Source organism: Gymnodraco acuticeps, unplaced genomic scaffold (assembly GCF_902827175.1).
Source record: "Gymnodraco acuticeps unplaced genomic scaffold, fGymAcu1.1, whole genome shotgun sequence".
NCBI lineage: Eukaryota > Metazoa > Chordata > Actinopteri > Perciformes > Bathydraconidae > Gymnodraco > Gymnodraco acuticeps.
In genome coordinates, this window is record NW_022990989.1 from 21,641 (window position 1) to 35,658 (window position 14,018).

Sequence of the window (14,018 nt, forward strand, 5' to 3'; positions counted from 1 at the left end):
TCAGGATGTATACTGCCACCTGCTGTACAGGAGTGAGTACTACCACAGTATTTTAACCCATATCTTTCACCTACCCACCAGCACAAGTGATGTCTTATTTAAAATGTCCTATTTAAAGTATAAAGGAAGCTTATCTTTACCTCCAGAACTAAAAGAGGTTCAATGTATTTATCCTTCAGGAGATCTTATATAGATATTTTTCTGTAGTGAAGAAAATGGAAACTTCTTCTGTCTTTATAGCAATACTTTCTGGTGTGATTTGTATGATTGGCTAGATAAACAAATATTATATTACTCCCATTTTCCTACAATCTATTATTATGAAACATGACTTAGTACTAGTATTTCTACTTTATATGAGTGAATGTGACAAAAAGGAAAACTGAAACATTAAAAGGGATAGTTCGCTCTTCTCTGTTGTTACCTTTTGACATGAAACTTAAAGAAATGGTATCCATCTATGCTCTTACCAAAGACACCAGTCTCAATAACCTCCCAGAAAATGGGGGTGGGTGGCGGTGGGCTACCGCTGCAACCATTGGTTAGTATGTCCGAATCCAACCAATCATACGTCACACAAACTATCGGGCGAAAGCAGAGGAAGACCTTCACCCTCCCTGAGCTTTTTTAACTCCTTGTAGCTCAATGTTTTGGTTTTCAGGTCGGTAATTTCTTTTTGGTTCACTCTCACTGAAGAGGTTTTCAAAACAGATGCATACTACCTGCAACACTAAGCAGTAGTTAGAGACTAGCTGGTGAACATGGTGGTGCACATAGTGGCTATAAATAATGGCGTATTACCCCAGTTGATGGAGAACAAAAAAGAGCAAAAGAAAGTGTACATATCCAAATTAATATATAGTATAAATATAATGCTATCTTTTATGTTTGTGAGATGAATTGCCTTGTTGCATGTGACACGAATTGCAGAGGAACAATTCCAACTATGTCGTCACAGTCTTACCTCTTGATCCAGTGACATGTTAGCAATTAAAGCAGCATAGTTAGCAGGAAGCACATATTAACGTATGTTAGTGTTGGGAAACAGTGTCTTAAAGGTCCCATGTCATGGCCATTTCGACTGATCATAATTCCATTGTTGAGGTCTACTAGAATAGATTTATATTGTGCAATTTTCCAAAATCACATTGGTTTCTCATACAGCATCTCTGTATAGCATCTATGTGTATTCACTCTCTGTCCCCCCCCCTCCCCCCCTCTACTGTGCTCTGATTGGTCAGCTCGCCCACTATGTTCTGATGAGTCCACCACCGTTACAGCAGAACATCAGTGATTATGTTTTACAATGGCGTTGGTTAGCAACCAGAAAATTACACCAGTAATGACAAACAGATGAGAATGCTGCGTGGGGTCTGGGCGCCGTGTTGGCGGGACGTTGCGCGGCTGAGCTGGGTTAATTTCCTGCTTGCTGCGTGGGGTCTGCGAGACAGCGAGACATGGCGAATGGACGCGGGAAGGAGGGGGTGCTGAGGGGGCTGCAGCACGCCCATCTGCGAGGCTCCACTAGCTAAAAAACTGAATCAGGATCTGATATTGTCTAATTAAATGTCCAAATAGGTTACAAAGCACACTGCACTGACTGTTGACTAACCCAAGAAAGCTGGAAGATATGTAAGTCCGGATTTCCACTTTCATTATGTTTATCTTTTAATCTTTCCCAGCATTCCCATCGATAGATACTGACATTCATGAGAGTCATTGAGCTGAATTTCTGCAGAGCCTTATGTGGGTTAGTAAAGCTCTGAAGATATGAGCGTCACTCTGGGTTGTGATATATTGCATTTAATATGTGATTTAAATATAAAACAAAGCGTGCTGCAGGTGGAGCTGTACATTTTGTTTTGCCACGTGGCTCTAAATAGCTTTGTCATTCAAACCCATGAACACACAAAGCCTGAACTCGGCCCCCCAGCTCAGGCTATAGGGAGCGAACACAGAGGAGCTTTGTTTGGGCCCAATCCATCAAATGTATTCCCCAAATCGCTTTATTAGATCAGGCCTGATTTTCAGATTACTGCTTCGACTGCTTGCTCCTTCATTGTTACATCAGAAGAAAAGCGTGTGTTGGTGACGTTAGTGTTAGGGTCAGAGAGAGGAAGATGGCCGACTTACAAACAACCACAGGAAAGATTTTGTTTGTCATTTGTTGATAATCTATTAAGGTTACTGATACAGGTTAACTTGTAAACAAGCTTCCTGTACTCTTTTCAGCTAATCCGAAACTCAGATCGTAGAAACTCCAACACTGGACAGAGGTATATGTCAAGTATGTTTTTATCAAATAATAAAATCAAGACTGTTCTGGTGGTCTTGATGTTTGGCATGCTCGACATTTGGTTGTGGCGTTCCCAGTTCAGGTAAATCAAAAATATTTGTTGCAAAGAAGAATTAAAGATCCAGAGTGTAGGATTTAGAGAGCTCTATGAACTGTAGTGGAATATCTTTTAATAACAATGTTTTCATTTGTTTAAAATCATCTGTAACTAAGAATTGTTGTGTTTCTGTTAGGTTAAAATGTACTCTTCCTATCTATACAGGAAGCTCATCCTCTTCCACTTTTTTGCATGCCATTTTGCACCACTTTCTTTTAGTAGGCCAGGATGGACAAACCAATCCTTTTGTCATTCTCTTGCACATTTTATTTGTATTTATGGGGTCTTTAAAGTACAGTATACAAACCCACAATACATTTTGTTATAAATAAACAACGAGTGATGCATCATCTTCACTCGAAGACTCAAACAATTGTGTGAGATTGTTCTGTGCAAACTTAAACAACATGTTTCTCTCATGAGTTGAATTTGTTCAGTGGATCAGTGGCACCTCGACATCATGAGTGTGTTTGGGGATTACTAAATACGTGCACAAAGTTGATTTGAAACCATGAAGTCCTTTACGGATAAAAGTTAACAACATAAACGGATAAAACAACATAAAATAAAAAAGTGCCACAAGTTTGATCCAGAATATGAATATATGAATATAAAACAAATGTTTAGGAATGATTGATAAGACTTTTTCACTCAAAGGTTATGTTTACTGTCCAGTGGGTCTTTGTTCATTTCTTTTAACACACCTCTCTGTGGCTCAATTACTAGAGATTCATCTAGAGATTTTTTTGCACATGTGTCCGATTAGATGGAGTGCTCACAGAACTGATCACGTTATATAAACCTTTATATCACTCTCAGCTCCTAATGCTGATAAAATGTTTACGTGAGAACCCAACACATGGAGTTCTGGATAGTTTGGGGTTAACTTTTACAGCTATGAATGCGCTTGAGGCAAAAACCAAACCCTTGTGATATGTGTGAAATGAGAATAAATAAAAAAGTGAAAAACATTTTATTAAGTCACACAAAGAGACCTTTATCTTTATCTAAATCCCAGCCGTTTTTGGATGCTCATTCTAGGAAAAGCAATAGTTGTTGTTGCTGTTACTGGTCACATTAAACATTTCACAAACAGACATTTTGAACACCTCTCTTCTCTCACCAAATCAAACTGCGAGTCGGCAGTCACAAACTCTTTTTACTCAAGTCTCCTTGGAATGCAACCAAATCCCTCCACAGCTCTTACCTAAAGTAGTGTATTTAAAATTACATCATATGAAAAGTGCACTGGCCCTGCCTTTTATCACCAGAGACCCTCCACTATTGGCCCAACACTCTCCCCATCACTTCCTCCCACCTTCTGCCACTTTTATGCTGATTGGAAACAAAAAAAGTCGGATGTAATCTGGCGTGACGCGACTAATCCCAGCACTACAAATCATAGGAGCCGTGCACCTCGCTCCACACAGACGAGCCCTCGCCAGCAACCTCACATCTGCCTCAGGTAAGTCCTCTCCGTGATGTGCTGCTTCACTTCTCTTCTCCTCCTCGGATGTTGTGAAACTCTGAAGTTGTTCAATGCTCCTCTGTAGTAACTTTTGTTAAAGGTGCAGTGATTTTGACATTGTTGTCTTATAAAGTGGCATGAAGTAAAAAAAAAAAAGGCTGCCTTTAACTCACTAACACACTTTTCTTCTTGGATCTTGAGGTATTTGAGGGCTAGATAATATTAAGTGAAGACTATTATAAGACTGCGTAGATGCATCATGGGACTTACTGATGAGGTTCATTCTGTGAACCACAATCACTCGTAGTTCTGGGTAAAATGCCAAATATTTATAATATGATAATAATATAAAGATGTCTTGTATTCTGTCCTCTGAAATGTGCTGCAGTGAGACAAAACAGCAGGTGGAAGGTCTTTTAGTCTTCTGAATCCAAATAAATGGAGTAGTAATTTATTTGAAACAGTCGTTAATGCTTGTTTGCACATCAAACCCATGAGAAAAATGCTCAGAAAAGTGTCCAAAGAATTACAGGGAAACGTCTGAAAAAAGATGCAGAAGGCATTTAAATTGAAGTTGCAGCCACACAAATTTACTTTTTTCCACTCAGTTGAAGTATGATATTAAATAAGGGCTGCAACTAAAGATTATTTCATCATGATTAAACTGCTGGTTATTGTAAAAGTGTGGTCTGTGAAATGACACATTTAGTGTAGAGAAATATTCAAACACGTCCAACACAATTGCTAAAAGCCCAAGGTAATGTCTTCATATTGCTTGTTTCGTGAGTTAAGAAATCACATGTACCATCACACATCCTACAGAGAGCTAGAGGTTGTATTTTTACTTGAGAAGTGATTAATATGGCGTGTGACGCAGTGAGTTAGTGCGCTGATCTTCAAATCAGAGGATAGCAAGTTCGAGTACCACTGCAGTCAGCATGTCGTTGTGTCCCTGAGGCACTTCACCCCAAATTGCTCCTGTGGGGATTGCCCACAGTATTGGGTATGTAAGTCGCTTTGGATAAAAGCGTCTAACAAGTGACATGTAATTAATTCATTGTATAATAGATGCAGATACAAAGCCTGTAAAACAATCAATTGATTCATATTAAAACAGCAGGAGGTATGTGCTACAACACACTGTGAGACTGTTTTACTTGTAATCTTCTTATAGGGTTTTATCCTATATTCTTAGGGTTGGTTTTACAAATAATACAAACTGAATTTCTCAACAATGAAGGCCATACAGAATGTGTATTAAGAGATTAAGCTTTGACAACAACTGAGAGCCTGTTGATTATGAAATTGTCGACCCTAAATCTCCTGATAATTCATCCAGGAATGAACGAGAGCTAAATATAGGCTCCAAGTCAAGGTACCCTGTGACAGCAGAGAGGGTGAGATGAAGAGGGATTACAGTGCAGAACAATGTGTCAATTGTTTTTGTATTTTTACCTCTTTTTCTATTTCTTACAGACAGAACAAAGCTGACATAAAGAGCAGAAGACATGGCTGTGGTTGTGAGTATTTCCACTTTGAGTTTATCTACTTATTTTGCCCTAAGAAAACTAATCAATGCTGATCATTTACTGAGCTAAAATTGAGTAATGCTCCAAAACAAAAATGTATTAATCTCCCTGCAACATGGACTCAGCTGCGGCTCAACATTTCTCAACACCAAAGGCCATTGTTGTGGATGCCGTCCACAGCTAGTCTAGCCTTAGCTGCTAATCTCTACTAGTAGCCATTACCATGTATTTACGGGCTTTACTGGAGCCTTGTGAGGGAGATTAATAAACACTGAGGTCTATTGATTGTTGTTCCTGCAACACTGGTGGAAAGGCATTTGTGTCTCACGTGGATAAGATGTGTTTTAAACCTCACACGGCAGAACTAAAGTCTTGTGAGGGAATTATATAACGTGTTTGGCTTCTATCCAGAATGAAATGCAACGATAGATACAAGCTTAGATATCCAGATTTACTAGCAGTCAATGGGACATAAGCTATCCCCATGAGTGAGTATCCATAATAGCAGGGCCCTGGATTTGGCCCAGCATCCATTATTAATGTTATTAATAACACCTGTGCTTCTCCTGCTATGATCAACTATCCACTGTGGAAATAACTTATTCAGGTGTGGACAAAAGTGCAACAGCCTGCTGAGCAGAGTCATTGGATTCGGTGCTCTGACATCAATGATCTGTTAGTTTGCAAAGACAGAAATAGTTTTGTTCCTCTCCTTACTATGAAGCACTTATATTGCAACTTGCCTCCGTACTTTTTGGTGAATGTCAAGTTCTGATATGGCTGTGTGTGTGTGTGTGTGTGTGTGTGTGTGTGGTGTGTGTGTGTGTGTGTGTGTGTGTGTGTGTGTGTGTGTGTGTGTGTGTGTGTGTGTGTGTGTGTGAAGCAACCACATCAAAGAGGTTCAAATCAATTCAACAATTAAAATATATATATCATTAAGGTCATGAAGTGCAAAACCAAGCTGTATAGAAGCCAGTCAAATAAATACAATGAACACTGGAATAGATAGTCTTACTAATGTGAACAAAATCAAATAAAAAATGACCTAGTTACACAAAATCATTTCTGTAAAAGTTTTTAACAAATTAATTTGTCAAACATTTTTTTCTTTCTTATCACTTCTCACACGTCATTGACTAGAATAAAATGGGCTTTTATTCAACTCATCTTTACTGTTCGAACATATTAAGTCAAAAGTCTTTACAACAATACTTTTGCATCTTTTTCAGAGTGGAACTTACCGTATGGTGTCGGAGGAGGAGCAGGCTCTCCGGTCCAAGCTGGAGCGTCTCACCGTCAAGGACCACGGGCCGGTGTTCGGACCCTGCGCCAGCCTGCCGGACCACACCAAGCAGAAGGTGAACACTCCAAAACATCAGGACACAAAACATATCAGCTTTAAGAGTTTAATCACTATACTGCAATATATTACTCATGATGTATTGAACTATATCTAATAATAGGATGAATACAGAAAGCAAAGCTCGTTCTTTTCAAAGTAAGAGATTAGTTTATCATGTAACATCAGCATACATAGGCACTAGCAGTTGAAAAGAGCCAGGCGATGCGTTTACCCTTACATTTATTCACAAAATGTTTTATTCCTGTAGTAACAGTGTCTCACCTGTACAAACCCATCTGCATTACTTTCCCCCATGTTAATCTAAACTAAACTACAGTTGATTTGATTTTAAATGTTGTAAGTGTTAGGGAATAATTTATATAAAATAATGCTGGATTTTCAACAGCACAAAGGTATAATCTGGCATTAGTAAACACTAAAACAGTTTTAAAGCAAACTCAAATCACAGGGTAGGCTAAATATCTTAGTGTATGTATTCTTCAGTGGGTAAAAGGCTGGCTACACTAGTTACAAAACATAGTTCAGCTTTAATAAGCCCCAAGGACCCCCTCGGCGGGTCCTTTTTTTTTTTCCACGACACTGTGTCTCAGGGGATCTTAATATTTAAGAATCTATTAATGTGTTATACCAGATTAACGGGAATAATCTCAGCTAACTGACGATACAAACCAAAACAAAACACAAGTCTCATAAGAAGCATCTAAATGACCCCTGAGCGAAAAATGCTAACGCACTTTGGCACAGAACTCAAGATAAAAGATACCCTTATTACTTATCGTAGCTGCACATACAATATATCCGATTAAAGCTGAGGTTCCACAGATTATTTAGGTATAGTATCATCACTGAGTGATCCGAACTCGCGACAGGGGAAGCAAACACAGACATCACAACACGTACCTTTACGGAGCTTTTACGGGAGATCGTCTCACCGTAGCTGTCAATCTGATCAAGAGACTTGTTCAATGGCATTAAAACGAGAAAGAACGCCGCTGAATCGGTTAATCCATAGGTTGATAATGTTTCTGTGGAACTGAAATAATTATTTATAATCCATAATTCCATTTGTATGTAAACATCGGAGAGTAAAAGTTAGCTGCTATTGTAGCCACCAGAGTTATCGCAGCTTCCGGTTTTGGCTATGCGTCAGTCTCACACACACACATGACCAAATAAGGAGTATGTGGGAGTTCCCCTCGATTCCATTGGCTCTGACGGTTAGAAAGAGATGTCAATCAGCAATATCGAGCAAATTTCACTTGTTTTGCATCAATCTTGATACAGGGTACTTATTATATGTTGTAGTTTGGATTCCTAAAACTTTTAGTCTACCATCCTCCATCATTCAAGGGTGGTTTTTACTATAGGTAATTTTTTTGGATGGACACAATAATTTACATTTTTTTACTGTGAATTAACTTTAAAATAAAAACATCTATATTGATTCTGACACTTCTACATCCAACTCACAGGTGTAACCTTGCTTTGAGAAAAAATGTTATTAATTTAACCCTTTTAGAAGGGAAGATATGGTCATTTGTTCTGGGAATGTCATTTTCGAGCCTGAGACCTGAAAAACAGGCTGGGGGCTTAACAGGTTCACTATACTGCAATATATTACTCATGATGTATTGAACTATATCTAATAATAGGATGAATACAGAAAGCAAAGCTCGTTCTTTTCAAAGTGAGAGATTAGTTTATCATGTAACATCAGCAAACATAGGCAGATGAAAAGAGCCAGGCTATGTGTTTACCCTTACATTTATTCACAAAATGTTTTATTCCTGTTTCACCTGTACAAACCCATCTGCATTACTTTCCCTCATGTTAATCTAAACTAAACTATAGTTGATTTGATTTAAAATGTTGTAAGTATAAAATAATGCTGCATCTTCAACAGCACAAAGGTATAATCTGGCATTAATAAACACTAAAACAGTTTTAAAGCAAACTCAAATCACAGGGTAGGCTAAATATCTTAGTGTATGTATTCTTCAGTCAGAGGGTTAAAGGCTGGCTACGCTAGTTAGCTCGCGAGCAATAAAAAGCACGGTTAGACTGAATATCAGGGAAATAAAAAGGTCAGATTAAACCAAATTGAAACAAATCATTGTCAAACTGTACTCCGTACTCGCAACATTAATAATCATACAGTAAAACCCTAACACTCAACTGTATGAAACAAAGATACAGTTAACTGAGCTAACAGTCTACTGTGGCTCCCCCTGCAGGCCAAGGACGAGCTGAGCGAGACAGATGAGAAGAAAGTGTCATCAGCGAAGGAACTGCGAGAGATAATAAAGGAGAAGGCTGATGGAGGGGACGACCTGGCTAAGGGCGTGCAGGACACGTTTGGGGAGAAACCGGACGAGATGCTGCTCCGCTTCATCCGCGCCAGGAAGTACGACGTGTCCAGAGCCTACGACCTCATGAAGGGTAGGAAACTGTGACCTTTTTTAACATTAAAGCATGTAAACATGTCACAGTAGAGGCTCAAAATACAAATATGAACTTGAAAATTAGCATAATAGGGCCCCTTTAAGAAATGTAATGAATAAGGTTATATTGTTTCACTTCTTTTCGCTGAGCCTTACCTGAAACAGTTTGATCTGTTGGAGGCACATCACCCATTTTTAAACCTCTGACCTAAAGTGTTATTGAACAGTTAAAATGTTAAAAGATAAAAAGATAAGATAAGACTTTATTTATCCTGCAGGAAATTGTTGTGCCAGAGTTACAAAAATACAATAAAAATACAACTGTACACTAAAAAGAGCAACTAAATATCTACAGGAAACATGAAACATAGACGCTCACATAATTAAAGTAAATATGACCAGTATTAGTAGTGCAAAAAACGTAGTGGCAGATACGTAATTGCACGTTATCATAGCACATATTAATAATAATAATATTGCACAAGTCAAAGTTTCAAGGTTTTTATTTGTCATACGAACATAGCTACAGTGTAGTTATGACGATGAAAATCTTAGGTCACAGGCTCACTCCAACAGTGCAACACAATAAAACAGATATTTATATAAGTTATATAGCATCGAGTGTTTTGTAATGATGGTAATGATATTTATATTGCACATAGTGTTGGTGTGGAAGTTCTCAGTTCTCAGTAATACTTCAATACTTGACACCAGAACATTCCTGGTGTGCCCCTTTAATCTGCTCCTGTGTTTCCTCTCAGGCTACGTGCGTTTCAGGAAGGATTACCCCGAGCTGTTTGAGAACCTGACCCCGGAGGCCGTACGCAGCACCATAGAGGCCGGATACCCCGGCATCCTGCAGAGCAGAGACAAGGACGGCCGCGTGGTTCTGCTCTTCAACATCGAGAACTGGGACTACGAGGAGATCACATTCGATGAGGTTTGTCAGAGAGAGAGTTTCTGGTTGAAGGGTCCAATAATGCACCTACAAAAGCACTTCTCTCAAACTAGTTTTCTTTTAAATGCTTAAAGAACTTCTTTGCTGCCGGAATCTGATCTCGTTCTCTGATCTCGTTCTCTGATCTCTCCGAGTTGTGGAAGAAGTACTCCAGTATTTCGTACATTAGATAGATAGATAGATAGATAGATAGATAGATAGGTAGGTAGATAGATAGATAGATAGATAGATAGATAGATAAATAGATAGATAGATAGATAGGTAGATAGATAGATAGGTAGGTAGATAGATAGATAGATAGATAGATAGATAGGTAGATAGATAGATAGATAGATAGGTAGATAGATAGATAGATAGATAGATAGGTAGATAGATAGGTAGATAGATAGATAGATAGGTAGGTAGATAGATAGGTAGGTCGCTAGCATAGATAGGTAGATAGATAGATAGATAGATAGATAGATAGGTATAGATAGATAGGTAGATAGATAGATAGGTAGATAGATAGGTAGATAGATAAGTACTTATTGATCCCAAATTGGGATTTATTTGCGTTGCAGCAGCATAAAAAGACAAGGCAATGTACATACGAGAAATTAAAACACTAGAAATAAACAATCCAAAATAATTCTGAAATGGAAATAAAATAGCATTAAAGTTACAAAGTATACATGTGGAAAATATACATGTTGAAATACAAATTTACAGTAACAAAATATAAAGCAGGATATTATATATATATAATTGTGCAAGGATCACAGTGTAAAAACATTCTGTCACAAATGAATTACCTGCATTCCGAAACATACACAATTATTAGCATACAAATAATACTGTGTGTGTGTGTGTGTGTGTGTGTGTGTGTGTGTGTGTGTGTGTGTGTGTGTGTGTGTGTGTGTGTGTGTGTGTGTGTTCAGATCCTGCGTGCGTACTGTGTGATCCTGGAGAAGCTGCTGGAGAACGAGGAGACTCAGATCAACGGGTTCTGCATCATCGAGAACTTTAAGGGCTTCACCATGCAGCAGGCGTCAGGAATCAAACCCACCGAGCTGAAGAAGATGGTGGACATGCTGCAGGTGGGAGAGGACGATATTCTAGAAAAAACACAACAGATATATAGCCAAGCTTGCATTTAAGTTTCAAATTGCTCGACTGTTTTTAAAGCTTGGGAACTCTGCATGAGTGTACTAGAGTTAAGTGGAAAATATGATACACACTAGACTTAATGATTATCCTTGAAGCAAAAAAGGAGCACTTATAGCAACTTACAATGTGTTTTATCTGCCTTATATTACATGTTCATTCTCCTTGCATTTTCTTAACTACACAAGGCAGTTTACTTTACTGTGCCAAGAAGAGTTGCTTGCAGGACTTCTCTTCAATTTTCTATAGAAGTTATATCACCAAACCTTGTGTCTTGTTCCACCAGGATTCATTCCCTGCCCGTTTCAAAGCTGTGCACTTCATCCACCAGCCCTGGTACTTCACCACCACCTACAACGTGGTCAAACCGCTGATGAAGGGCAAGCTGCTGGAGAGAGTGAGTCACACCAAGTGATCCTGTAATGACCGACTGCAACACTGCTGCTCCTGCCTCTCAGTCTGGGACACGCACTCATGTTAGAGGAAACAGTCTGAACAGAGATAACATCGCACTCATTCATAATTTCATTTAGAAATTGCATGTAAAGTTATACTGCGTGTTGTAATATCACATTACATACAGTCTAATTATAGATTACATTGTATTCAACCTATTCGCTTTTATCCAAAGCAACTGACAATCAGTGCAATCAACCAAGAGGTTCCAAATTCAGAACAGCCTTAGCATTGAGTAAGCCGAAACGTTTAAGGGCCACATACAGAATTAAGAGAGTTGTGAAAATAAAATGGAACAAACCATAAAAATACACCGTTTTTAGCATCAAATATCTTAATTTAGCTTTTACATTTTGGATTTAACACGTCAAATATTAAACAAAAAGTGATCCTGTAATGACCGACTGCAACACTGCGGCTCCTGCCTTCAACCTTCAGCCTGAGATACAGTCATGTTAGAGGAAACTCCACCTTACTACTTTATCCTTGTATTTAGAAATTGTGTCTCAAGTTATAGTATTATTTTTGTATTACATAAAGTTTCAAGGCAAGTTTTATTTTTATTATTACATCACATTTTTTTAGCCTACACTTTTATCTAAAGTAACTTACAATAAGTGGGTCATGACCGAAAGAACGAGATCGCGGATACAAGCGGCCAGGATGGGTTTTCTCCGCAGGGTGGCTGGCGTCTCCCTTAGGGATAAGGTGAGAAGTTCGGTCATCAGGGAGGGACTCGGATTTGAGCCGCTCCTCCTTCGCCGTCGAAAGGAGCCTAGTTGAGGTGGTTCGGGCACCTAGTTAGGATGCCACCTGGGCACCTCCCTAGGGAGGTGTTCCAGGCACGTCCAGCTGGGAAGAGACCAAGGGGTAGACCTAGGACCAGGTGGAGGGATTATATCTCTTCGCTGGCCTGGGAGCGCCTTGGGATCCCCCAGTCAGAGCTGGTTGATGTCGCCAGGGAAAGGAAAGTTTGGGGCTCTCTGCTGGAACTGCTACCCCTGCGACCCGACCACGGATAAGCGGGAGAAGATGGATGGATGGAACTTGCAATAAGTGCAATCAACCAAGAGGATCCAAATTAAGAATAGCAAGAACCTAAGCATCAAATAAGCCAACTCTTTTAAGGGTTAACACAACAATTAGACCTGTCATTTGTATCAGACCAGGTTGTGAAGTAAAATGGTACCGTTCACAAAAGTACACAATGTGTAGCTTTTAGCTTTTGGATTCAAAACACAGAATGAATCCAATAATTAATCTATTTCTATTTCACTTCAGTAATGCTTTGGTTTAAAAAATGTCACATAACAGCACTTCCTTTTGATGTAAAATGTTGCAGGCCAACATGAATACTACAAATACCTATTATTCCCCAAAACGCCATTTTACATTGAACTTTATGCAGTATTTATGCAATTTCTATCTGATCTGTTTCCTAATTTTAACCATTTGTTGCACTCAATTCATAAAGACTTCCCACTTCAGGGTATAATATAATAATAATAGGCCTACTCAAACTAGATGTCCTCTATTTCACACGTGGGACAGTCGTCAGGTGTCTCTAACTGCTGCTGTTCTCTCTAGGTGTTCGTCCACGGAGACGAGCTGGAGAACTACCACAAGGAGTTTGACGCTGACATCCTTCCCTCTGAGTTCAATGGAAAAGGTTCCAAGTACGACGGCAAGGCCATAGCCACCAAACTGTTCGACTAAACATCCTCCTCCTTCTTCTTCTGCACCAACGAGGCCGAGAGCTGTTATATATAATACACACCCTGCAGACTGTGGAGAGACTCAAGGCCCAGTTCTAGCTGTGTGGTTGTAGGGGAAATGTTATGAAGAAAGTTTGTGACAAGGACGAATGATGTTGTTTTCCAGAAGTCCTGACAAAGCACAGTCCAACAGGACACCACTTACACTTACATGCTACCACGTTACACCGGTTTTGCTTGAAAATATGTTAAGATGTTACCGTAATTAAACAAATATTTAAGCAGTCTGTGTTGCCTTTCTGCTTTCAGTACACTGCAAACATTGCTTGTCAAATAAAAAATGGAAGGAAATCAAATCTAACATTCTTTTATTAAACACAATTCAACAATGAACATAAAAAACAAAGATTACATTTCAAAGTGGAGTTTTCAACTGACAGCTATAGTGGAACTTTGCAGAATTGAAATGTAAAAATGTAAAGAAAGTGCTTCTCATTTGTCTTTGAGATGTTCCGTCTCTCTCCTGTGTTTTGTTTGGACTGTATTTCAGCC

General features: G+C 39.0%; 1 protein-coding gene across 1 annotated transcript; it reads left to right on the top strand.

Annotated features, from left to right (window-relative positions):
- The first annotated feature begins 3,754 nt into the window (after positions 1 to 3,754).
- Positions 3,755 to 13,819, top strand: rlbp1b (retinaldehyde binding protein 1b). Its single transcript, XM_034235782.1, has 8 exons — positions 3,755 to 3,858; positions 5,338 to 5,381; positions 6,620 to 6,748; positions 8,988 to 9,192; positions 9,956 to 10,134; positions 11,070 to 11,228; positions 11,582 to 11,692; positions 13,339 to 13,819. The coding sequence occupies exons 2-8, from the start codon at positions 5,370 to 5,372 to the stop codon at positions 13,465 to 13,467; spliced, it is 924 nt and encodes a 307-aa protein (XP_034091673.1). The 5' UTR covers positions 3,755 to 3,858; positions 5,338 to 5,369; the 3' UTR covers positions 13,468 to 13,819.
- The last annotated feature ends 199 nt before the right edge of the window (positions 13,820 to 14,018 follow it).